Genomic DNA, 25342 nt, shown 5'->3' on the forward strand with positions numbered 1-25342 from the left:
CTAACCATCATTATTCAAAGAAAATGATGCCAAAAAACTTATACAAAATCCAGAAACAAGTCAGGGAAATATAAACCTTTTACTATATGAAGGAATCTACTTCTAATGAACATTAATAAAACATAAGATCTACCAAAAATAATAGCCTAGCTTCAAGCATCTAGAGCTGAATTGCTGAAGCCGTAATGAGCTTTCCAGTGCAAACCATGTCAAGCATATAACAGATGAGCTTTTAAAGATAAGAATAAGTTATTCAGATAAAAATTAACTGGTAATCCATTCCATTAAAGAACTGTCGTGATTACAGATGTTATAACTGATATTGCTCGTATAATTGGTTTCTGTAATAACTGATTGCTTGTCTGGTATAGTAGAACAAGCAGACAGGCCTTGCTCGTCTTTGTTTTGAACTGATTATTTTCTACTAGAATCTAACGGCAGCAAACAGGCTACAAAACATGAGATCTGACAAACCAACGATTAAAATAAAAATAAAAAAACTAAATTCTACTGTACACATTTTATAAAAGATAATACAAGATGTTTAAAAGCCTCTACTAGAAGGGGCATCTCTACGCCATGGCTGCCCATTATTATTCTGATAGGAAGAAATGGGAGCCATCCACTGGCCCTGCTGCTGCCAAGGAGTTTGGGGAGGTTGCATCACATTTACTTGGGGTTGCGAACTTATGGTTTGTGTTTGTGGGGCCATATGCTGATATTGTGTTTGCTGCATCACATGGGCACGTAACATCGGCTGCTGGATGCTATTGTTACGCATAAATACAGCCTGCACATGCGCAGGCTGCAAATGAGGCTGAGGCTGTAGCTGTGGCTGCGATTTAGCATCATCTGGGTGCCACTCAGGCATGTCATCATCATCATCATTCCACGTCTGTACCATTACACCTCTTGCATTATTAGTTTCTGGTTGCCCGTACTTATGTACGAGCTCCCTCATTTGATCTACAGGACGAGGTAGAGATTGAGGAGAGTGAAAGGGCATTCCTTGACCCTGAATACCACTTTTTTTAACCAAGTGTGACCTTGGAGTGAGAGGACCACTTGAGAAATTGAACTCTGGCAAGTCATCCTCATCCCGAGCAGCCCCAGCTGAAGGACCAAACCCGGGAGGCACATCATCATCATCACCATCATTCTCATCAGGTTGAGGTTTAACAAAGCTATGAGGTCGATCACCATGGTGTTTAGACATTACATTCACATCTAGATTAGCATCCTTCTCTAGGTTTGTCCTAGAAGTGGAGTTTTGCTTTTTAGAATTGTGCTTATGGTTGGGTGATATCGTTGAGGTTATATGAGGTTTTCTCCATACAATGACACCAATTAAACCATTATCAATAAAATTAAGGGCATCAAGCTGGTCCTTTGGTAGGACCTTGCCGAGCATCTCTCTAGTCTTTGAATCAGGTGGGCAGACATAGAGTTCCACACCAGAAGCAGGTTCAGCAAAACCCACCCTACAGTCAACGACATAAGAATCAGCCACCTGCACCATTACATGCCAATATCAGTTTAATGACAGATTGCCAAATGTATGCATTCATTCAAAGTTCTAGTTTACCTCTTTGACACTTGCACGCTCACTTTCTGCAGATCCCTCCTTGCAAACAAATTGCACAGCCTGCAAAACACATTGTTAATATATGAGAAAGGGGTCTTTCCAGCTTCAAGAAAACATATACCGTGATTGTCTGTTCATCTGTGTCAAATAGAACTCCACTTATAGCAAATATCATGAACAAATGACCTCTGCTATTGCCGCACTAATTAATCTAATCAAGTTTTTAATTTCACAAAATCACATCTTATTTAATATACTTTTTGGTGCACATCAATCTCTGTCAAACAGATCTGGCATGATTAGACATCAACTTCCATCTATAAAAGCAATTGGAAGAATTTGTCCCTATTTAAATCTCAATTCTCAATGCAACCTGCCTGAGATGGTTGTACAATATGTATTTTTGTATCACTTAAACAGAGTCTGCTTTGTACATGGTGAACTATAAACAATGAGCAGACCAGTAATATGGACTAATTAACAGATCCAACAAATCTTCTTCTGGTATCCACATTAAACTTCCTTCAAGAGATTAAATCAGCATTTTTCTTCTAATCAAATTGATTATGATTTTCCATCGAAGTAACCCTTGATTTGAACTTTTCTCTTTTGAAATGTTGGTACAAATTCTCATTAGCCTAGGATATATGCCACTGACAATGCTTGCTAATACCCCATATACTGGACCGACAGCAAACTGGAGTAAGCAGGGAGGGGATAAAGCACCATCCCTCTTTTTTGAACTGTAGTAACAAAACCCAAATCTAGTACAATTAAAAGGAACTTGAGATACCATAACAGCACGACTTCTGGACATCGGCAGCTCTTGGAGGAATTTCTCAAATGCATCAAGTCTAACTCTCCCCTTAATCTCAACGAGGCCAGGCCAAGCTTTTGCAAATGCTTTCTCACCACTGCAAAATCAAAATACACATGGACATTACGCAAAATATTCTTTCAGATGGAGAATCAGACGCAACAGAAGATATTTCATACAGCCACTGGCACCAGTTCTCTATCTAGAGTTCATCAAATGTATCTATTTAGAAACACATAAAATACAGATTTAAGAACATTTCATTTCAACACGTCAAAATGATAGAGCCAAGAACAGAGAAAAATAAATAACGAAATATATAAATAAAGAAGGATAACAATGAGGAGCCTAAAGATACTGCAATAACAAATAGCTGGGAACAACTTCATCAACACTTCAATGCCATTAGATACTGACCTTTTAAAAAGGGCCATGACTGAGGCCGAGGATGATATGTTCAACTGAAGTAAGCCTTCCCACACAAGTTCACCCTTTGTTATGCTAACAGAACGTGGTGTTTCTGATTTTATAAGTTCCTCGGCAGATTTTCCATCAGAATCCAACTTTGCGTTTGTCAAGTCCACTGTGCCAGGTTTACCAGAGGTAACATCATCAGGAGACTTGGATTCTGAACCAACTCGTGAATCGTCCTTATCTGAGACAGTTGTTGCTTTTCCAGCATCCACTGGTAAATTTTCAAATGGAGGTTCAGCATTAAGCGATTCCATGAACTCATCGAGGGAAACAATTGGAGGAAGAAACTCTGCATCCTTCAACTCGTCATCAACCATTAGCCCTTGCATCAAATCACTCCCATCAGTGGAAGGAATCATGAGAACATTCTGGTCCTCTGGACTACTCTTTTGACCAGTACCATTTCCTCTGATTTTCTTTTTATCAGGTTGCGAAGGGGAAGAGTCATCCTTCTCCCTAGGTTTTGGTCGCATCCTAGTAAGTGAAGAAGGCGCAGTGGCAACCTCCACAGAAATGCTATCGTGTGGTTCAACTTCCACTTGGAACTCACCCTTGTGTGTTTTCTTCACCAATCTCCTCATGTCACCATCTGAATCAGGCAATACAACCATCTGAGCAAGCTCCTCAGCTTTTGCTGTTCGCCATTCAGAAAGCTCTTTAGATGCAAGTTCCTCTGCAGTCATTGCACAGAGACGGTCTGGGGCAATATCTCCTGACATTACTTTTTCTCTTAGGTCAGGATTATTGCGATCCTTCAAGTTAAATAAAAGAGATCTGCCTTTCTCCTTGTATTTCTTGTTAACTCCACTGTATAATTTGTATAGCTCTACTTCAATCTTAGATGCTAAGACTTCAGGTGGCTGAGTATGTCGTCCTCCACTAACTATGCAAGAATCCCCCATTGCAGGCTGTTTTTCAACAATTTGAGCCTCCCTTTTCTCTTCTAACCCCATATTAGATTCTAATACCCATGAAAGCCCATTTCCCTGCAAAAGTTCATCTTTAACAAACAAGCCATCACTGACTGAAACACTCTCACCAAGGGAACTAATAACTGACTGACAGTTCTGGCCATGAATTCTGGAGGTCTCTGTATAATCATCAGAATTATTAGATGAAATTTTGGGAGTTGAGTTTAGTCCACCTTTATTTTGGGTGCAAGTATCATACCCTTTGTCAGACAAAGACTCCTTGTTTTCCTCAATCACATGATTAAATGCACTACAGGCAGTACCAGAAGCAAGACCAGAAGTTTGAGAATTCACCTGTGTGCCTGTGTTCTGAGATTGCTTGCCAACACTTGAACTTTTATCTTGCTCTTGACAAACCAAAGCTAGTGCTGCTCCTAATGACTCCCTTAGCTTTAACCTCACAGACTCAGTTGACTCATTTTGATATTTTGGGGATGGTTGTCCACTTGGATTTTTCTGAGCTGATAACTGCTGTGGCCCAGCTTTAGTAGATGCTGATCTCTTAAATTGCGCCTGTGGACGTGGAGAACCAGATGCAGTAGAAGTAGACTGTGATTGCATCTGCACCGATAATTTGTTGGGCGACGATGCTTGATGCAGCCATGGCCTGTGTTCCACATGTGCAACCCGCTTATTAGAATCCATTGGCATCTTCCGCTTAATCAACACTGATGACTGCTGTCCCACAGTGTTAAACATGGTTTCCATTCCTCCCGGTTGCTTATTAGGCGGTAGGATGTCTGAGACAAGATTGTATGACCGTGGACCCATCTGCATGTTTGAAACTGATAGTTTTTGCAAAACATGATTATTAGGCATATATTCATATGGTTGTGTTTGGTGGCTTGATACAGATATCTGCTGTGATGATGCATCAGTAGAATTTGGCCCCATCATTCCCATTTGCATATCTGACATTGACATTTGCTGCAATGCAGGACTATTGACTCCTTGTCCCATCATTCCCATATGAATTGACGAATCCAATTTGTTAGAAAGGGGTTCCAGCTGGCCCATTTGAATGTTCTGTATCGACATCTGCTGTGAGACAAGATTGTTTGACATGCTAGACTAACAGCAAGAAACATGTGCACACATCACCACTGCACAACAAAACTACAGTTAGAATAATACATCAGATTGCACTTCTCAAGTTTCAGAAGATCTATATAACCATTCAACAGAGGATACTTTTTTAACAGTCGGACCATGGAAAATATCAATCTTAAAGAGACAGGATGCATGTCAGAAACATCTACACTAGTGACCCTTTGCAATTTCAGGACAAAAGGTGGCAAACATTTAAAATCTAAAAGCGATTTCAACATCAACAGTAATCACTTGGGTAAGCACAATTAATAAGCCAACTTAGGTATTTAAATGTGGGTCCCCTCTCAATTATTTTGATATATCATTCAGAATTAAATGGTTCAACCTATGCGAATTGAGCTTTCAACAAATTCTTTTTTATAATTACTTATCATTGTCTACTTCCAACCACAACCAATATATCTAACTTTTAAAATATTAAGTCCGAATAGAAACCACATCTCCTAAATTTGTTCACTTAAGCCTACACGAGACTTTTTGAGATCATTTGCCTTGAAAATTGCAGTATCTCAGAATTTTAGATTTAGTTCAGCTGGAAGTTAGGATGGTATCACAATTTCACTAGGCCAATCAATTTCTTACATCTCAGAACACTCTATTATTTGTACCATTAACGTTTGCTAGACATTCATTCAATATCAAGAGCCAACTAGATTTACCTTTCTGAATATTAATTTCTTTTTTAGATTACTATTCAGTCTCACGTATATGTATTCCTTTATACAAAAATAGACCAGTAAGCAACCGTATCAGATTCCAAAAGAAACGTGGTTATTTAATCAAATTAAGAATTGACTACAATGGCCCATGATCTTATTTCAAGCAGCAACTACAGTTAATTAGACAACTTAAGAAAATGTTTACAACTGCTAAGGCTCTCATGAACTATTTTCAATGACAATTACTCCTCTAAGCAGACAGGCCCTAGTATCGACATTTTTACTCCTATTACCAGTCATGTGTCTGAAATAACATGCTAACATTTGAAAATCGATGACAAGTTGACAACATATTTATTTCATCATGTCATTGTATTACACTTCAATTTGAGATTCCTTAACAGTGGTTACATTAATTAAAACATGACATTCACATTCAGTATATTTATTCAATACAATAGTTACTTCATTTCTCCCTCAACTAACGGCTCACACATGCAATGATGTCTAGGCATTGGACACCATAATCGCTCCAGTGGCAGGTAAGGATATAAACAAATATAGACTTCCAGCTACATGTTCACAGAAAGTGAAAGCCACCTCAATAACCATAGACACGGGAGATAAAGAGAAGATATACTAGATAAATATCCATATACAATGAAAACAATGAATTCATGTAAGCTTCATCTAAGCAGGGCTCAAAGAGGGTCTTGAGACAGTCCTAATCTTCAGCATTTTGCATGAAGTGGCTGCTTTCAAGACTTCATCCACGCACTTAGATTTGGCATCTCTTGGTTTCACTATTGCACCAGATAATGGCTCCAAGATTCATGCAAACTGGATAAAGTACAAGTATCAAAAATAATTTGTGAAATGTTCATTATATTATTATAATTTGCATTTTTGAACTGAAAGGGGGAATACAACTACAGCCATGATTGAAAATAAATTCCATTTTTACATATACATAGAAATCTCCAAGTTTGCTCAAGCATCCTATTACATGTTCATTAATATAGATAGGTAAGATGTCACATAATCTCACAAATAAATTGAACAAATTCAAGAGATAAAAAAATGTCATTTTCCTTTTAGAATATAGTATCAATCAAGTAAAATTCATACAATGCAAGGTTGTAAAAGACGCTAGGTGCTAGTCCTTGCATTACCGGGCATGAGTGGGTTTTTGGTCGGGGCTGATAGGGCCCTCGAGGATTAATCGGATTTATATTTTTGTATTTTTTATTTGTTAATCAACAAATTGTTATATAAATTCGATTAAAATATGTATTATACTATCTATAAATAATAATATAAAATTATTTAATATAGAAAAACATATATATTTGTACCATATATCTTAAAAAATGTGCATAAGCAAAAAAAAATCACAATAAAAAACGTTTTTGTTCGTCGTCACTAAGGCGGTGCTTAAGCAGTCTATGTGGCGTCCAGGCGGTCTAGGCAGAGGCCAGACGGCTAAAAATTGCTCATAAGCCAAAAAAACGCCCATAGGGACTAATCGGAGAAAATCAGGGTGGATTCTCGATTTCGAGCACCTATGGGACCTTGTTTTTGAACAGTAGAATTATGCAATATACAAGTATCATAGCTGGGTACCCCTTTATCCTAAATGAGAAAATGAAGCCAAATTCACAGCTATACAGGGACAGAACAGTGTTGGCAATGGGGGCACTTCCCTCCATTGAATTTTAGGAAAAGAAAAACTCCAAAGTAATATTTGCACCATTGATTAGGCTTGGAAGCTTTCCGTTGTGTTCTTTAGGTCGAAGAAAAGTTGAAGATGACCTATATTTGGCTGTTTCATTTTTAGTTTTTCTTTCTAAACTAAATGAAACGATACGGAGTCACTTAGTGTGAAATGACGTAAACATTAAATAAATAAAAAACCTAAGAAACATCATATCTATCTCTCCTTTTTTTCAAAGGTTCCATTTAAAGCAGGAGGGGACTGAAGTGAACCAGGTGAAACAACCACTTCAAGGGGCTGCAATCTCTCCTCCTTTTCGTTCAACCCAATCACTTCCACCGCCATTCATCGTTGCCCGATTCGATTCAGTCTCTCAAAATCGCTAGTTAGGTATGAAATTCAATTTAGGTGTTCAGGGTGTTAGCTTTTCATAGTGACTAATTATCATGTTCTTTCAAAACTTGCATCCCAACCTAGCACATGTTCTATCCCTTTCCCAAGCTGTAGTTATTGTTTTCTAATTTTTTAATTTTTCCCAAATAACTAAACTATATATTCTTGAAACAGATTGAATTAATTGGACTTATTCTTGAAACAAATAGATATTTGAGGTTTGCAATCAATAAGTGGAATCACTTCAGAAGTCTTGCTTATTTAGGTTCTTTTTTGTAATAATTATTTGTGTCTGCTAGAATAGAAATAATTGTTATGAAAGAGGAATCCATATAGTTGAACCTGACCACACTGGATTAAGGCTTTGGTTGTTGTTTGATGGCTTTATTCCGCCATGTAGCTCTAGAGGGTTAATTAAGTCACTTTAAGCAAGTCTAAAGGGCTAATGAGACATCCTAAAGCTCATAGGACCAATCAGTTTTTTGAACCAAGTTCAGAGAACTCTTGATATATTCAGCCTAAAAATAATTTTATCCTATTAAGGGAACTGATGGTAGATTATATCTCCCAAAATGGAATCCACTTATTTGTAACATATGGGTGCTGAGTTTTATGATTATTTTAATGTAAGATAAATTTATCCGGATACAAATTAATCATGTAATCATCAAAGCTGAAGTAATAAACCATACAGACAGTAAGCCATTCAAATAAGCCGATCATATGCTCTTCACTAGCAAACACAACCATATATTTCAGAATTACCAATATAGCACTAGCAGGCAAGAGGCCAACGCTAAATAATCCAGTCACATCAATTCCACCGAGAAACAGAAAGCCTATTAATTACCAGAAATCGACTTAACAATATACAGAGCCATGCTTCCAGGAAATTGATTTGACAACAAACTAGGGTTTCTCTGTGGTGAGATTTACCTAATCGAAGATTCGCCAACAAGGTGAATGAAGAATAGCCAGTAACAAAGTTAAAGAGCAACTGAATAGTGAAAGGGGAGAGAGAGAAATAGAGTCTGCAAGAGAAGAAAATAGATTATGGGTTACAGCTTTGTTCGAGTTGAACACAACCCTAAAAACCTAATCCTAGAGATGAAAAAGCATATCGAATTATATACCAGCGCCACACATTAAGAGCGATATTTCTAGAAAGAGCCAAGCCGTCTGTTTTCTAACACACTCACTTGCATTTATCACATATTTTCATATTCAATAGATATTAAAATTAAAATAAATAAAACAATTCCACAGAATAAAAAAAAGGAAATTTTCTTTTAACTCCATAGAACTTCTTAGGGTTCATTTTCTTTAGAACTAGTCAATGATAAAACAGAATCTCCAAGAATAAACTCATCCATATAGATCAAATCGATTTTTAATATTATCAGAAATTAGATAAGAGAGATAAGAAGAAATTAAGGCTCGCCGTCTTGTGATTCAACCACCATATGCATCACATAAAAAATATTAAAAAGAAAAGGATAAAGGAAGAAACTGGTATAGAAGGAGATTCTTACTTGAACATGGTAGACGGTTTTTAAAATCACAGAGAAATAGGAACGTCTCCGTTTAGGATCGCCGGCCGAACTGAGAAAAATCATAATGACTGAGAGGTCCCTTAGCATAATAGACGGTTTGAGATGCAGTCAGTAAGGATTATAACGCCACCGGTGACATACTGAACGGAGAAGAAGGGTGTCATAGGGTTTTTCGGTAGATAAAAGTTGGAGAGGAGGCAGATTAAGGAGGAGGTTGTCCAAATGATGATAGGGAGTTAGGGTTTAGAACCAGATAAATTTGTAGGATGGTTCTAGGTTTTAAGTTGGGTTATTGCATCTTGGATTTTGAGAATAAAATTTATATTTGGGCCTAGAAAATAGAAAGCCTGTACCGAGATTGTATGAGCTAAGTTTGTCTTCTTTTCCCTTTATTATTTTGATTAAAATCATAATTAGTTATAAAAAAAATTATAGTTTTTTTTTGATGAAAAATATCAGCTTGTATTAACGGATACGATTAGAGCCAATACAAGAAGACAGAAATGAAGGAAAATCAGAAACTAACACTTGAGGTCCAGTTAAACTGGATCCCCATTTTGCAAGCTCATGAGTCGCGACATTCCGCAAACGTCTCATAGATGAAGCACGCATCAACATAAGACTCAGCCACCTCACGAATTGATTTGATTATTACATCAACATAACTCAAATCCCTATGTGCAAGAATCACATCAACAGAAAATTTACAATCCGACGACACCATCACTTTCTTCTCCACACCATATTGTTTGGCAAAAATCAAACCATTCAAAATCGCCAACAACTCCGCATGAAGAACTGGCCAACACCAACCCAAAGGACACGCACCACTCATCACAACCTCACCATTTGAGTCACGAGCTATAAAACCTGCAGCACCCACTACTCGAAATCACAAAAGCCGCATCGCAATTCAACTTAACAAACCCAAAATCGGGCGGCTTCCATCTACAATCTCCAGAACTAACAGCAGCAGAAACTGAATGGCAAGACAAAATATTGGCAACACTATAAACACCCACCATGAACGCCCTATCATCAAGACTTCGCTCACCATGACTTACCCTATTATGATCAAACCACAACATCTATAAACATGAAGAAAAAAACCAAGAATTCATCACTTGGTATAGCCACATGTACCGCCTCAATCCAATCAAAACAGCAATTACCAGGCAAATCGCATACCTTCAGAGACAAACCAGCACATTTCCAAAACACAAGAATTAGGAAACATGAGATCCCAATACACCGATCTCAAAAACCGATCAAGCTTTTCCCTTATACGACCCTCATTCCTCCTTCCATTTGACCAAGTAAAAGTCGAGCCTTTGTAACCCAGATCAAATAATTCACAAACATCGAGACAATCACGAAATGCCTGCTGCATATGCGTATTAGAAAATTTCATTAAAATCACCAAAGCACAGCCAAGGTAGTTGTTCCCTCACATATAAGTCCATCATCATACCCCAAGTACGATGTTTATTAACCCCCTCAGGCCATCCATATACACCCGTACCTCTCCAGCAAAGTACACCTTGATCATTCAGGACCCCGAAATGATTGCAATGGTCCGAATAGCCCAAAATCTGTACATAATTTTTTTTATCCCAACACAATATCAAACCTCCTGACCTACCAACAACTGGTACCAAAAAAAATTAAATGTAAAAAACCTACGCTTCAAAAAAACCACATCCTTCTAACCTAACCGAGTCTCCATCAAAAAAACTAAATCCGGACAGAAATGACTAAGCAGCCGCGCAAGCGTATGGACTGTCCTTGGGTTGCCCAGACCCTGAACGTTCCAACTTAACGTTTTCATAATGAAGGGCAGGGCTGCTCAACTGCCTCCGCCAGAAATTCAGCCTCATCCACACACATGACATCATTCTTTAGTTTCTTATTACTAACCTCACGCCCAAAATCCAACCAACAATCATTATCCTCACTAGAAATTTTCCTCTTAGGCCCACCCATTTTCGAAGTCACCACATTACCCGGCCCAAGAGAACAAGTTCCAGCAGGGCTACGACAACCTCTAGCCATTTTCTTCAACTTAACTCTCCCACTAACACTAGCCATATGTACTTTGTCAGAATCCACATTCACCAAGCCTTTATTACTTATTACAAACACATCAGATTCATTGTCCCATGGCAGACACATTATCCCTTCCCCAGCACATGTTACATCAGCCAAAACAGAAGAGTCATGAATTCCAAAAACAGGCACATTATCAATAATAGGTAGTACCTTTATATTATTTTCCTTCTCAGATACTTTCCTACCATTACTCTGGCCTATATCATCCGGATTTATATTTTGAGAACTCTTTTGATTAACAACATTATCACATGGATCCTGTACAGAATTTTCAACCAACAATTTACGAGCAACCTTATTCCTTCCGCTAGCCGTATCTAAAATTTGTTTAGATGAAGAAACACAGACTTTAATAGCTCTTACCTTAAGCGGTGAAGCCCGAAGATGTTGAGGAAACAGCCATTCACTACCTACAAACTCCTCAGGACCATCCACACAATCCTCATAGCCATGCCCCAAAATACCACAACAGTAACAAAAATTAGGAAGCCTTTCATACCGAAAAGAGACCCACACCCGCTCACCTTTACTATTCTTAACCATTACACCTCTAGTTAGAGGCAAACTAATATCAACAGCAACCCGAATCCTCACGCAACTGCTCCAGGATCCCACATCCTCTTCATCCACCGTAACAATCTTCCCAATACGATGTCCCACCGCCTTTATTGATCCAAAATCCCTTCTATTCAGAGGCAAATAATAATTTGAACCCAAAAATCACATAAGCTCATTAGTATGTCATCCGGTTGTTCATGTCCCATAATCTCCTGAAAAATCACAAGCTGTCGTTCAAAATGCCAAGGGCCCTCATACAACACTTTATCTTTATCTCGTTTCTTCCCAAACTCTCACAAAAAAAAGTCGATCACCAAATTCCTTCAATTCAAAAGAATGAATTCTCCAACCAATGTGAAAGGCATGTGCCATACCTTTCAGATTCAGTGGCTTGTGAGATAAGACTTTCCCAATCACGCCAAATTTCATCGCACCATCCGATCTCACCTGAATCGAATCGAAATCCAGAATTTCACCTTCTGATTTCGATAATCGAATATTTTTAACCATCTGTTCTAACTGCTCAGCCATTCAATGGAGGATGATCGCAAAAAATGAGAAAGCACACAAAGATCATAGCCAGAAAAAGCAAGAAAGTAGAAGAAAAAAGAAGAAACGACCAGAGTACCGTAAGAAAACTTCACTCCACTAGCCCTAGCAGAGGAAGGAAAGAGGGACCACAAAGGGCTAGAACTATATATATAAAAAAAATTATAGTTAAATCATAGTATAAAAAATTATTTTTAAAATACGAATAGTTTCTATATATCACAAATAAAATATATTTTTATACTATAATTTATAAATTTTAGACTATAATTTAAAAAATCTGAACCTAAAAAATATATATTAGACTCCTGATTTATATACTCTGATCCTTACAATATATTAAAAATAATAATTGACTTAGTTTGATATGATTTTAAATTATTACTTAACATAATTTAAATAATTTTTTAAAATTTAATTATTATATAAATTTTTCAATTATTTTTCTAGATTCAGTTCACTTGGATTTAGCGAAAAATATTTAGTTTTGGATCCATTTTCTTAAAGTTAAATGTAGGATATTACTTATTTTTACAAGATATTATGCGAATTAGTTTGCTTTTCATGCATTCCAGCCATCCATCCATTAAATATATAAAAGTTGGAACACAAAGAAACACTTAGCGTAAATATAGAGCTTCAACCGTATGATGTGGCACGATAATAAAACAATTGCTGATGTGTCATTTTTATAAATATTTAGAATTTTATTAATTTTCATTTCTTAATTTTAGGCAAAAGGACTTTTCCTCTCTGCATCTACATCTTCCTCAACTGCTAAACTTTATTTCCAATAAAATTGACTCTCTTTCTACCATCTTCATCTTCTCCACTTGACTACATTTTCAGAGAAATTGACTCCCTCTATACATATCCATAATCGCAAATTCGCATTCATTTCAATACCTAAAACTAAAAAAATAGCATAAGCTCTCTCACATACCAGGGTTGAGTTTGATTTTCTTTTCTCTCTCGCTCTCTTTAAGAAACCATATTGCGACAAGCATCGAGAATGTTGGGTCGATCTATTCATCAACAACCAAGGATGATGGCTCGAGCCTTGGCGACGGATGTTCGAGCCACATCCACCGTCGATGAAACCTTTGTCGAGGCATGGAAGAAAGTGGCTTCAAATATCGACCCTCCGAACATTCCATTAGCCTTTATGAAACATTGCCCCCTGACTCCCTCTACCATTCCTTCTATGCTCACTATCAATTTTGTACTTCCCTATTCATCTGAGCTCTCTATTAAAGAGGTGTGATTTCCGCATTTTATCTCTAATTTCTTTTAGGGATTTTTTTAATTTAAGGTTATTTTATCTAGGTTTTGATTGAATGCGAAGGTTATGGTACTTGATTTAATGATCTTATATTGATTATGTTAATCTTTACTTGGTGGATCCGTCTTTAAATCTGTTTTTTTTTCTGATTGAGGAAATGAATAGAAAAACTCATGTTATTGTTTCAATTGATTTTTATTTGATTGGTTTCTATTTAAGTGGTAATTTTATTCTTAGATATAATCTAATTACAGGTTTGGGCTATAGTTTTTTTATTTTGTTTCTGGCAATGATTCAAGTTCTTTCTTTGTTTGCTTTGTAATTTGAAGATTCAATTTATCTTCCATTGCAGCATTGCTGATTTTTTTTATACTTTGACTTGTTTAGCAACTATTTTTATTTACTACCATTAATTATTTGCATTATTGTTTTCATTATATTTTGTGATGCTCATTTTAGGTTTTAATTTTCCTCTACTGGTTCCTAATGAAATTTTGTTCCTTTCTATTTATTTCAGTTAAATATGTGGTCTTGGAGCTGCAGAGCTTCTGGTTTAAAATGATGCTTGAATAATATTAAAAGACTTATAGGTTTGTTTACCTAATAAATTTCCTATTATTTTAAAAAGTTGTATTATTTTTCCCTTTATTAAATGATTTTTCCTTCCCTCATTAGTGTACGATAATCATATTTCATTTGATTTTCTCACTTGGGTGTGTGTGTGTGTGTGTGTGTGTGTGTGTGTGTGTATATATATATATATATAGAGAGAGAGAGAGAGTCATTGCCCTATTGATGAATTGGCTATGGAATTTTGTACTATTACTTGAGAATGGAATTCGAAAAACCAACAGATACTTTCAGGATATTAGTATTTAATAAAAAAACAAATAAAATATTGTGTTTCCTACATGACACAAAAAAAAAATTGTTAACTTGTTGAAGAACATAATAATTGATTATTTTATTTTGTACTATGTTGTTCTATATGAACTTGCTTTTGGTAGCTTTGTGTTGTTGACAGAACCTCCGTTCCCTCTAATTTTGATTTTATTAGAATTTCTCTTTCATTTTTGAAAAAAAAAATCATTCTTTTGAATTCCATTTTGATGTAGATTAGGAAAAGTTGATATCAAGGCTTCCTCAAATGCAGTCAACTATGTGACTAATAAAGTTTTTATATTAGACATACATACAGAAGTAGACTAAAAAATAGAAGCAGCTACACAACATCATTTTATTGTGACTGCCATAGAATGCAAATGTGGAATGTCGTTATGCATATGTGAGGCTCCAGCTCCTACCATAAATGCACAACCTTTGCAAGTAAGTTTTCTTTAATATAATTGGATGCATTATGTATGCCACAATTATAACATACTTGAATATGTTACTTGGTAGATGAACAACAGACCTATGTGTGATTGCTTTAGATGCTTTTGCTCTTTTCTTATATACTATGTTAAATATGATATAGTTTTATAAGATAATAACTTAGCTTATGCATTGTCATGTTTGACTTTGTTGTTTAATTATTACAACGAGAATGTGGGCTTAATGTATGAAGAATGAAATTCTGCCTTCTGATCCATATATCTTTGCAATTATGAATTATATTATTCACACTGTTATTGATGTTATTTTAACTTCCAAAATGATGGTGAGACTTGGAACACAATATATGTTCACTCCTTATCATCAACATCTCCTAAAATGCATGTTCCTTGCTTTTCAAAATTGTACATTTCTTATCAGAATCATGATTTTTTTTCTTTTTTTTTGTATCTCATTTCTTTCCAACATGTTTTAAAAGTTGACATTTTGGTTTGTTTGTTGATGATAAAAATTTATTATTGAAGTTTTACCAAGTATCTGCATTTTGAACTATTCATGAATGGATTGATTTAGTTTTCACATTTTCTTTCCTACATAGAAAATAATGATTTCACTATGAAAATTATTTTCATATAAGCAATGACTCTCTTTACTACACTTCATAAGGATTCTTACACTTTTCTGTATGTCTGTTTTCGAATGCAGACACATCGCGTTGCCTTTTAGAAAATACATGGGACTAATTAGAGAATTAATTGGGTGTAGGATGCACTATTTAACCGAACTGGTATAAGTTTCATCCTAATGGAATATGGAGCAAGCATGGACTAGAGGAATCCACAAGTTGAAAAACAAGTTCTGATGCCCTATCGTCAACATCGAAAAGCTATGGTCGATGATTCCTCGGGATGTCACATACAAGTCCAGATGTGGATACCCATTTTTGTCCGTACATTTTTTTAATCTTTAACTGATTATATTTGAAATTCTAATAAATTCATAAATTATATTACAAATACAAACTTTCCATCACACATAATTTATCAGGAAAATTAGATTTTTTTTATACCAATCCGTTATATCTCAGTATAATTATCAAATTATATTCAAACCAATGGAGGATGCCCATCATCATCAATTCAATTAACGGAGAATGCACGCTTTCGAAGACATTCAAATCTAGTTCAAAATCAACGGAGAATGCCCATTTGCGAAGCCATTCAAGTCAAAATTAACAGAGAATTCCTGTTGGCGAAAACATTAAAATCAATTCAATTAGCGGAATATGCCCGTTGTGAAGCCATTCAAATCAATTAGCGGAATATGCTCGTTTGCAAATCCATTCAACTTAAAATCAATGAAAAATGTCTGTTTGCGAAATCATTTAACTTACCGGGTTTAATTACTGGATAGCAATCATAAAATAACCACTTCAAATCACATCATCAGCGATTGAAAAGTCCACACACATCTCACAGTGTTGCGGGGAGCCGCTATAAGCGCTCATACACCAGTTGTGGGGAGCCGCTATAAGCACTCAAACATCAGTTGCATGGAGACTGATAACACTCACATCAACTTTATATCAGTTGCGGGGAGACTGCTAACACTCACATCAACTTTATATCGGTTGCAGGGAGACTGATAACACTCACATCAATCACACATCAGTTGTGGGGAGCCGCTATAAGCACTCACACATCAGTTACGGGGAGCCATTATAAGCACTCATACATCAGTTGCAGAGAGCCATTATAAGCACTCAGATATCAGTTGCACAGAGTCGCTACAAAGCAGTCACATATTAGAAGCCTCTATATAAGCTCATTCAAGATGCGGGGAGCCGCTATAAAAGCTCATACCAGTCACGAATCATCACTTAAATACTCATATCTGTTGCGGGGAGCCGCTATAAAGTCTCACATATGAAAATCAAATCAACATGAATCAAGTTCGATCAATGCAAATTGATCTGAGCATCTAGGGAGTTTTGCTAAACTTTCTTTTTTTCTTTTTTTAGTGTTTTATCTTTTCGCACAATGAAGTGTAAAAATGACTATGTATGTGTACTTCATTTCTATTGGAGATATACAAAATGGAGCAATTGTAGATACCCATTTTTATCGGGACATTTTTTTAGTTTTAACTAGTTATATTTAAAATTCTAATAAATTCATAAATCATATTAGAAATATAAACTTTCTATCACACATATAATTTATTAGGAAAATTAGATTTTTTATACCAGTTCGTTATGTAAAGGCTATGATTACTTTGTTTTTGATAAAGTAACCCTTACTTTGTGTGTTTTCACCATTGGATGAATTTTACACTCAATCATCCAATGGTGAAAATAACCAAGCAATGTTTACTTTGTTAAAAACAAAGTAACCATAGAAGGCACCCAGTTCGTTATATCAGTATAATTATCAAATTATACTAAAGGTGCAATTCATTGAAATAAATATATTTTTTCCATTTAGAATATAATGTGTTGTGTTCTAAATATAGTTTTTGAAATTATTACGTTTCAAATTTATTAGTTAAATTCAACTTAGACAATTAGATTAATTTTTCAATTTTAATTCATTAGTTGTGAAATCATATTAGAAAAATGTTTATAGTATAAATATAAATTATTATTACAAAATTAATTGTTAAAAATATTCATATAGCTTTAAAGATAATTTTTTATTATACACTATGTTTAGATTTAGGGTCCGTTTGTTTTACCTACTGTTTGCTGTTGCTGTTTACTGTTACGGTTTGTTATTTGCTGTTACGGTTTGTTGTTGCTGTTACGGTTTGCTGTTTGCTGTTGGAAAAAGCTGCTTTTCCAAAAAGCAGAGATTCTCTGCTTTTGTAAAAGGCTGCTTTTCGGGTGTAAAAGGCAAACAGGAGACCACTAACCAAACACCTAATGCTACTTTTCAATTGTAAAAGGCAAACAGGAGATCACTAACCAAACACCTAAAAATCTTCATTTTGAAGTGAAAAGGCAAAAGGAGCCTGAAAATGAGCAACCAAACACCCCCTTAATTTAGGGCAAATGAATTGACAATTAGAAACTAAATTCAATCATTTGATAAGAGTTAGAAGTAAAAAAAAAAGAATTAAAGTCTTATTAAAAAGCAGTGAAATTTAGGCCTAATACTCCTCCATCCCCCTTAACTTGTCCAAATTGGTCATTTTACCCCCTCAACTTATCGAATGTCCTATTTACCCCCTTAACACCATAAAAGTGGTATTTCTCACCTCCTCAACTTGTCCATTTATCCCCCAACTCATAAAATATCATATTTACCCTCTTAACTCCACAAAAGTGGTATTTCTCAACCCTCAACTTGTCAATTTACCCTCTTCCCAACTCATAGAATGTCCTATTTACCCCCTTAACTCCATATAATTGGTATTTCTCACCCCTTACAATCCGTCATCGAGGCCTAAATTGATACATTTTTTAAACGTTAAACCTATATTGGTACTATTTTGTACGTGGAACCTAAATTGATACTTCCCAAAATCATAGACCAATTTTGGTACATTTTCCCTACATATAATGTCTTTAACTTGTTTATATATTAATGTTCTTGTTTTTTTATCAAAAAAAAAAAATTCTTGTTATTTGTATATTTTATTCATTCTTTCTTTTTTCAACTTTTTTTGCTAGTTAAATTTTGATTATCTAATTATTGTAATATAATATTATTATAATAAACACATGAAGGATCAATATAATTATCAAATTAAAACAAAATAAAAAGTTGATATTAAAAATATATATTTTCAAACTCATTTGAATAAGTGCTATTAATTTTGCACTATAAATGCGTAAGAAATACCACTTTTATGGAGTTAATGGGGTAAATATGATCATAAGGGGTGAGAAATGCCACTTTTATGGAGTTAAGGGGATAAATAGGACATTTGATGAGTTGAGGAGGGATAAAATGACTAATTTGGACAAGTTAAGGGAGTGGGAAATACCATTTCTATGGAGTTAAGGGAGTAAATAGGATATTCGATGAGTTTGAGGGGTAAAATAACCAATTTGAACAAGTTAAGGGGACTGGAGGAGCATTAGGCAGTGAAATTTATTAAGTTAATGTCATTTTTTGGCCAAATCCAAATAAAATGGATCTGGATCCAATCAGTGTCAAGTCAAGCTATATCAGATTCAGATCTAAATCCTTAAACTAAACCATATCAAGTATTTCGAGAGAAAAAACTCCCAAGTATTTCGAAAAAAAAAAGTGAGTGAGTGTTGTAATATGCATATATACTAGAAGAAAGACTTCGTATTAATGGAAATTATCTTATAATTAAAGCATAATAATTAAGTAAAAAACATTTTTAAAAGAGAAATATAAAGAGTAATAGCCGAATTAGTAAATCTGAAATTGTGCTAAAATCAAGGACAAAAACAATGCATTACGGCTTAGTAAGACAATCTCACTAAATCAGTAAACTTCAAATTTAAGGAAATATTCGGAGATTTTTTCAATTAAAGCATCAAGGATAGCAATAAAAAGGCATCCATTTATTCCAGTACTATATTTAGAAATCTTTTATCCCATGCCATCCATATATAGGATTTATTCCAGTCGTCATTTAAAAGGTTAATTCAGCAAGCTGATGACCAGAGTTAGCTTTTCTTTGCCCAAGACAGAAATGAATATGGCATAACATAAATTCTTACACAAAAATTCAATCCATATGAGATTTCACAAAGGCTTAAAAGATAGCAATTTACAAGATATCTCGTATTATATCCTATCTATGTAGCTAGCTCAAGTGAAGATGATGTTATATCCTATCTATGTAGCTAGCTCAAGTGAAGATGATGATCAAAACACAGTGCTATTGCTGGCCCGAATTTGACCCAGACAATGATCCTATTCTACTTTCACCAACCTCATTCTTGCAAAGGGGACAGGATGCGTTGATCTTCAGCCACTTATCCACACACTCCTTGTGGAAAAAATGACAACATGGCAGTTCTCTCAGTTCATCATTATTCGCATATTTTGCTAAACAAATGCAGCAAACCTGTCATAATTAAACATTATCAACAAGATAAGGGAAGGGTGTTCGGAACACATAGTAATATAATCAAGGAGAGACGAGAACTGGAAGCTCTTACCGCATCTTCTCCTGAGATGGAACGCTCCTGTTCAGTTCCTGCACCCACTGTCCCACCATCACCAGCAACCAAGTTGTTATCATCACCATTTCTGTTTTTGTTCAACTTAAACTTGTATGTTGGTAATGCATCGATTGATTCTGAGGTGGCTCCTCTGGTCTGCCCCAGATCTTCTCTAAACCCAAGAAGTGAAATTATACAAGGCAAGCAGCAGCAGATCGTTGCACACAGAATGAAAGGCATAGCATATCCAATACAGCTAAATGTCAGAAACACTATACATAATCTGCACGAGTAAAAGGATGCAAAGATGAAGATCAGCTCTCCAAACAACTACTAATTAGGACAACAAAGAGAGAATAAAACCAACTGTACCTATACATGTTTGGAGCATCAATAGCAGATGAATGCCCCCCAAAGATCCACACGTTGCCAACCACAAACCAAACAGCAAAAAAGCAATCCAAAGCCATTTTGAAGTATTCAATCAGAGTCTTGAGTCTGAAGTCCAAGAAGATTATGATCAACCTATCTTTTTATATATCACACACATTTCAAACTGAAATTATTAAATAAAAACAGATGTTTTCATTTGATGCTGTTTACTAGGTAAGAAAGAATATTAATGCAGTAAGAACAATCCATACAACCAGGGCATGACATCCAGGAAATATGTCTTTGAAAAGTTAGCAGCACTCATTGAATACTAACCAATGCCAACCAAAAAGCAGAGTTTTCTACTCCCATCACCATGCAATATTACTCACAGCCATTGAAGTAGCATGCTTTCATTGTAAGGACAAAAGGTAGCCACAGAGAGATTCCCCAAGCCAAAGACCACTATCCTTAAGCTTCCCAATCTAGACCACAAAATGCAATACGCAAGGTAAAGCACACATTAATTTAACAGTGAGCTTCTCAAGTCAAATCACATTATAATTAATCATTAAGCCTTCCCAAACACAAGCAAAGCTCATTATGCAGCTACAAATATATCCCTTTTTATGTTAGAGAACTTACACTAGCAGTTGAGTTATATCACCTCCCTTACTTTTTTTATGCAAGTTTGAGTATCTGCTGAACACACCAGGTTTATTATGTAATGCACAAACTGGTCAATTTCATGATCATTAGTAAATTGAATTCATTAAGGGAGAAATCTAGAAAAATAATAAGCCCCCTAAGTTTTCTCTTCCAATAGGACTATCTGCCAGACAGGATAGAGAGTACCATATACCACAAAAAAGTATAGACCCCGTTTAGTCATTCACATCAACATCCATAGAATGACTTCATGAAGAGAAAAAACTAAAAAGTTTGGACTATATCATTTTATAGTACAAAGAAAATATGCAAGTATATGTATTATAAAGTGTGATTGTTAACTGTCTGTGCAACTACATTGCATCTATATGAAGCTTCAACAGCTAGTAGTACATATAAAGCATAATGTTCATTGTTATTAGAATAGTTTCATCAAAGAACTCAGGCAAATGTTTTTGATAGAACTCCAAGACCTAATCCAAGCATTACATGTGCAGAATTGATATTTTTTTATCATTAAATTCCTTTGACTAACAAGAAAAAAATTACATGTTCCGGAACATACCAACGTTATTATCAGAATCCATACCTTGCATTAATTGCTGCAGAGTTTTGACCACTTCTAGGCGATGAACGTCGCTCTTCCACTTCCGAGTTCCTGCTGACTGAAACAGAATAGGAACCTGCAGGAACACTAATGTGTGAAGAACCCTGCCGAGGTTGCACTAATTCTTGCTCTGAAACTTGGTTACGGTGATGGTAACGCCAATATAGTAGAGGAAGGGTTGCAACACATCCTGATGCATAACCAACAATCCATGCAAACAATGGCGCCCGTGGATGCTCATGCCTTGACACAGCCAGAACAATAATGGATGCAATAATCTGGCTGACTGTGAGAACCAATTCAACAGAAATCCATAAACCAGAATTCAACGGACTCCTTCGTCTACGAGCTTCACCTCTTCTTGTGGAAGATGAATTACGGTTGCTCGATGCATTAGACGAAGCAGTTGAAGGATTAGAAACTGGTGTCCTCACACTAGTAGAAGGCATATCTTCACGTGATGAGGCTTCCAAACCACTGGTAGTTCTATCATTAGATGTTGATGAGGATACATCAATTCTCCTTGGCATGTCAATAATGTGCTCATTACAGCTAAGATTGTTTGATTGCTCCATTAACAGCGGGTAGGTATCAGTTTCAGTTTGAGAATGTTGCTCTGTTGAGGAAACATCCATCTAAGTCTACCAACACAGCTGGAAATGACGAATGCATAGGATCTGAGAGTCAGGTCAGGTTAACAAGTCAATATGCTTCCCATGTATACACTGGAACCGATGTGACTATAGCTCCGATTTTCTGTTTTTTTTTTTTTTTTTTTTTTACCAATTACTGGACACCGCAGTCAGTGGATAGTTTAACAATTTCAATCCTGTCAAAGAAACACAAAATCAGTAGAAAAATATACCTTCTTCAATTGAAACAAAAACAATGTGGATATTTTTCTTTTTGATGCAATAAGGAGCCGTAATCATCTATCTACGCAGACAATGAAACTTAGCTTAGCTGAAATATATCGAGGAAACATGCGACACGATCGCAAAACATAACTATAAATTATTTATCCTCGTTTTTATCAGGAACCATAAAATGGAGGACTAAATAGACTCGGCGGAAAGGACGAGGAAATTGCCAAAATCGTCGATAAAAATTGAGAAGAGGACAAATGGACCAATTTTAATTATATAAAGGACAGTAAACAAAAGCATATGTTTAACTGATTCAGTCGCCCAGAAGAGCTAGCCCTATGTTTGGGCATTAAAAAAAAATTGTATAGGATTCTCATTACATTTTCAAACGTCCCAGAAAAAGGGAATTACATTTTCTATTTTGTTATCGAACAACAAGTGATAGTCTTCAGAATTGAACATCAAGTGAACATCAACTTCTCTTGCTCAGTTCTCCAACAACCCAACCCAACCCACTAAAATCAACCATTAACTAATAACCGTTTTAATCGATTGTGAAAAAAGAAAAAGAAAGTAACAAGTACAAGCTGCAAGAAGAGCCGATTCAAAGAAAATAACAAAATTGAACTGACATAACACGGAATTAGAAATCCAAAGAATACAGAATGATGAGCAAAACCAGAAATTGTGAAAAACCCTAAAACTTTGAAACGTTGACTACAGTTGAAGAAGTGATAATTTGACTGGAAAGCAGCAATGAATACGTGAATTGAAAGAGAAAGATCCATACCAGGTTGGATGTGTGTGGAGCAGAGGAAGAGAACGAGGGAGAAGAGAAGCGAAACGGCACCGGTTAGATGGAGAGAGTGATTATGGTGATATTTTTGTAGAATGCGTTAAATGTTTTATTTAGAAGGAAGAAGATAAAGAGTCAGCTTTGTATTCTATTCTTCCTTAGCTAACCTTTGCTGCCTTTCCTTTTCATAAAAAATAAAAAAATAAAATTGATCCGATAAAAATCAAAACAAAAAGAATAAATAATTTGTTTTTCATGATTTTATCTAACAAACAGATAAGGGTTAGGCTATGGTTACTTTGTTTTTGACAAAGTAAACATTACTTTGTTTTTCCACCATTGGATGGTGTTGAACTTTGACAAAGTAAGCTCATCCAACGGTGGAAAAAACAAAGTAAGGCTTACTTTGTAAAAAACAAAGTAACCATAGAAGGCACCAACAGATAAATATAAAAAAATCTATATCTATATCTATCTATCTATACTATATAAGAGGAAAACCGTCGAAAATTTACAAAAAGCATTTTAAAGGCTTATTAGCTTAGTTGGCACCGTATGAGCAAAAAGAATAAATGAGTTTTAATTATCTCTATATCATAAGTACTATAGTAACACATTATTTATTGTCAATTATTAGACTATTAATTAAAGTAATAAAAGAAAGTAAGAGTTGAATAAGCATTTTACGATATTAGCAACTTGATCTTCAATTGAAAACCCTACCCGTCGCTTCACCCCTCCTCCCGTTCGGCCGCTATGGCTGATCGGAATCCTCCTCCGAAAGACTATATCGGCATAAGAACTCTCTTCAATCCAAATATGCGCTTCAATTCGGCACCACCTACAAACCCTCGTCCCCTGCGGCCGACTTTCGCGTCTGTTCTCCGTGATAAAGCCATTACTGCTCCTCAATCGGATGCTTCAGTTACGGACTGTGGGGGCATTAGATCGGTTCGTATCACCCAAGCAGCCTATGAACGGCACCTTGCTTTCTGTTCACACTCATTGATTGGCAAATTAATTCTATCGAAGGGAGACTCCCCCATGGAAGGTTGCAGACCTGCGAGACTCTTTAACAAAACTATGGGGTCTTTCGACTCAATGGAGGCTGATTTCGATTAGTCGTGGCTTTTATCAGGTAATTTTGCCTTCTAATGCTGCAAAGGAATTAGCTCTAAGTAAAGGGGTTCTCAATGTGAAGCCTGGGATTTTTAGACTCTAGTCTTGGGTCACAGATTTTGACCCCTTTGCAGAACAGTCCACACACGCTCAGGTTTGGACTCGCCTATATGGTTTACCATGGGAATACTGGGATTTCGCAGATCCTAGCGGATATTGCCAGGGGTATCGGCAGCTTAATCCGTTTTGATAAGGCTACTTTGGACGGAGACTTTGGACACTACGCCCGAATGCTCCTGGATGTTAATCTTGATGGAGAATTGCCTACACAATTGGGTATTGAATGTGAAGGGAAACGTCTCTGGGTAGAAGTCTCTTATCAGCAGCTTCCAGGCTACTGCAAGGTATACTTTTGCATTGGACATATAGCATATCAATGTCGTCGTAATAAAAAAAACCACATGCAGAACCCAAAGTGGCTGTGAAGGAGCCACGAAAACGGAATCATTCACTAACCCGTAAAGAATCGAACGGAACTGGACCGGTTGCTGCGGCTACTGGCAAAATCAGGACGACATTGCTACAAAACTCGGATGCAACACCTGAGGAACCTGAGCAGGGTCTGGAAAATGTCATGGCTACGAAAACTGGAACACCG

At 35.9% G+C, this 25342-nt stretch overlaps 2 protein-coding genes across 9 annotated transcripts; both read right to left on the reverse strand.

The window, feature by feature from the left end:
* Positions 1-249: 249 nt before the first annotated feature.
* Positions 250-9543, reverse strand: LOC136202769 (uncharacterized). Of its 7 annotated transcripts, none has more exons than XM_065993632.1 (7): positions 9256-9543; positions 8660-8754; positions 6395-6456; positions 2820-4950; positions 2379-2499; positions 1586-1645; positions 250-1510 (listed from the first exon to the last, which is right to left on the reverse strand). In XM_065993632.1, the coding sequence occupies exons 4-7, from the start codon at positions 4910-4912 to the stop codon at positions 545-547; spliced, it is 3240 nt and encodes a 1079-aa protein (XP_065849704.1). In that variant the 5' UTR covers positions 4913-4950; positions 6395-6456; positions 8660-8754; positions 9256-9543; the 3' UTR covers positions 250-544. The 7 variants fall into 7 exon arrangements, with proteins under 7 accessions (XP_065849704.1, XP_065849702.1, XP_065849701.1 ...); XM_065993630.1 differs by having other exon boundaries at positions 6276-6456; XM_065993629.1 differs by having other exon boundaries at positions 6257-6456.
* Positions 9544-19777: 10234 nt separating this feature from the next.
* LOC136202956 (E3 ubiquitin-protein ligase At1g63170) lies at positions 19778-23717 on the reverse strand. 2 transcript variants are annotated; one of them, XM_065993969.1, is made up of 5 exons: positions 23560-23717; positions 21886-22732; positions 20628-20780; positions 20253-20538; positions 19778-20158 (listed from the first exon to the last, which is right to left on the reverse strand). In XM_065993969.1, the coding sequence occupies exons 2-5, from the start codon at positions 22536-22538 to the stop codon at positions 19970-19972; spliced, it is 1281 nt and encodes a 426-aa protein (XP_065850041.1). In that variant the 5' UTR covers positions 22539-22732; positions 23560-23717; the 3' UTR covers positions 19778-19969. The 2 variants fall into 2 exon arrangements, with proteins under 2 accessions (XP_065850041.1, XP_065850042.1); XM_065993970.1 differs by having other exon boundaries at positions 20628-20753; positions 23560-23716.
* Positions 23718-25342: the final 1625 nt, after the last annotated feature.

The sequence above is a fragment of the Euphorbia lathyris genome, chromosome 8, assembly GCF_963576675.1.
Source record: "Euphorbia lathyris chromosome 8, ddEupLath1.1, whole genome shotgun sequence".
Lineage (NCBI taxonomy): Eukaryota > Viridiplantae > Streptophyta > Magnoliopsida > Malpighiales > Euphorbiaceae > Euphorbia > Euphorbia lathyris.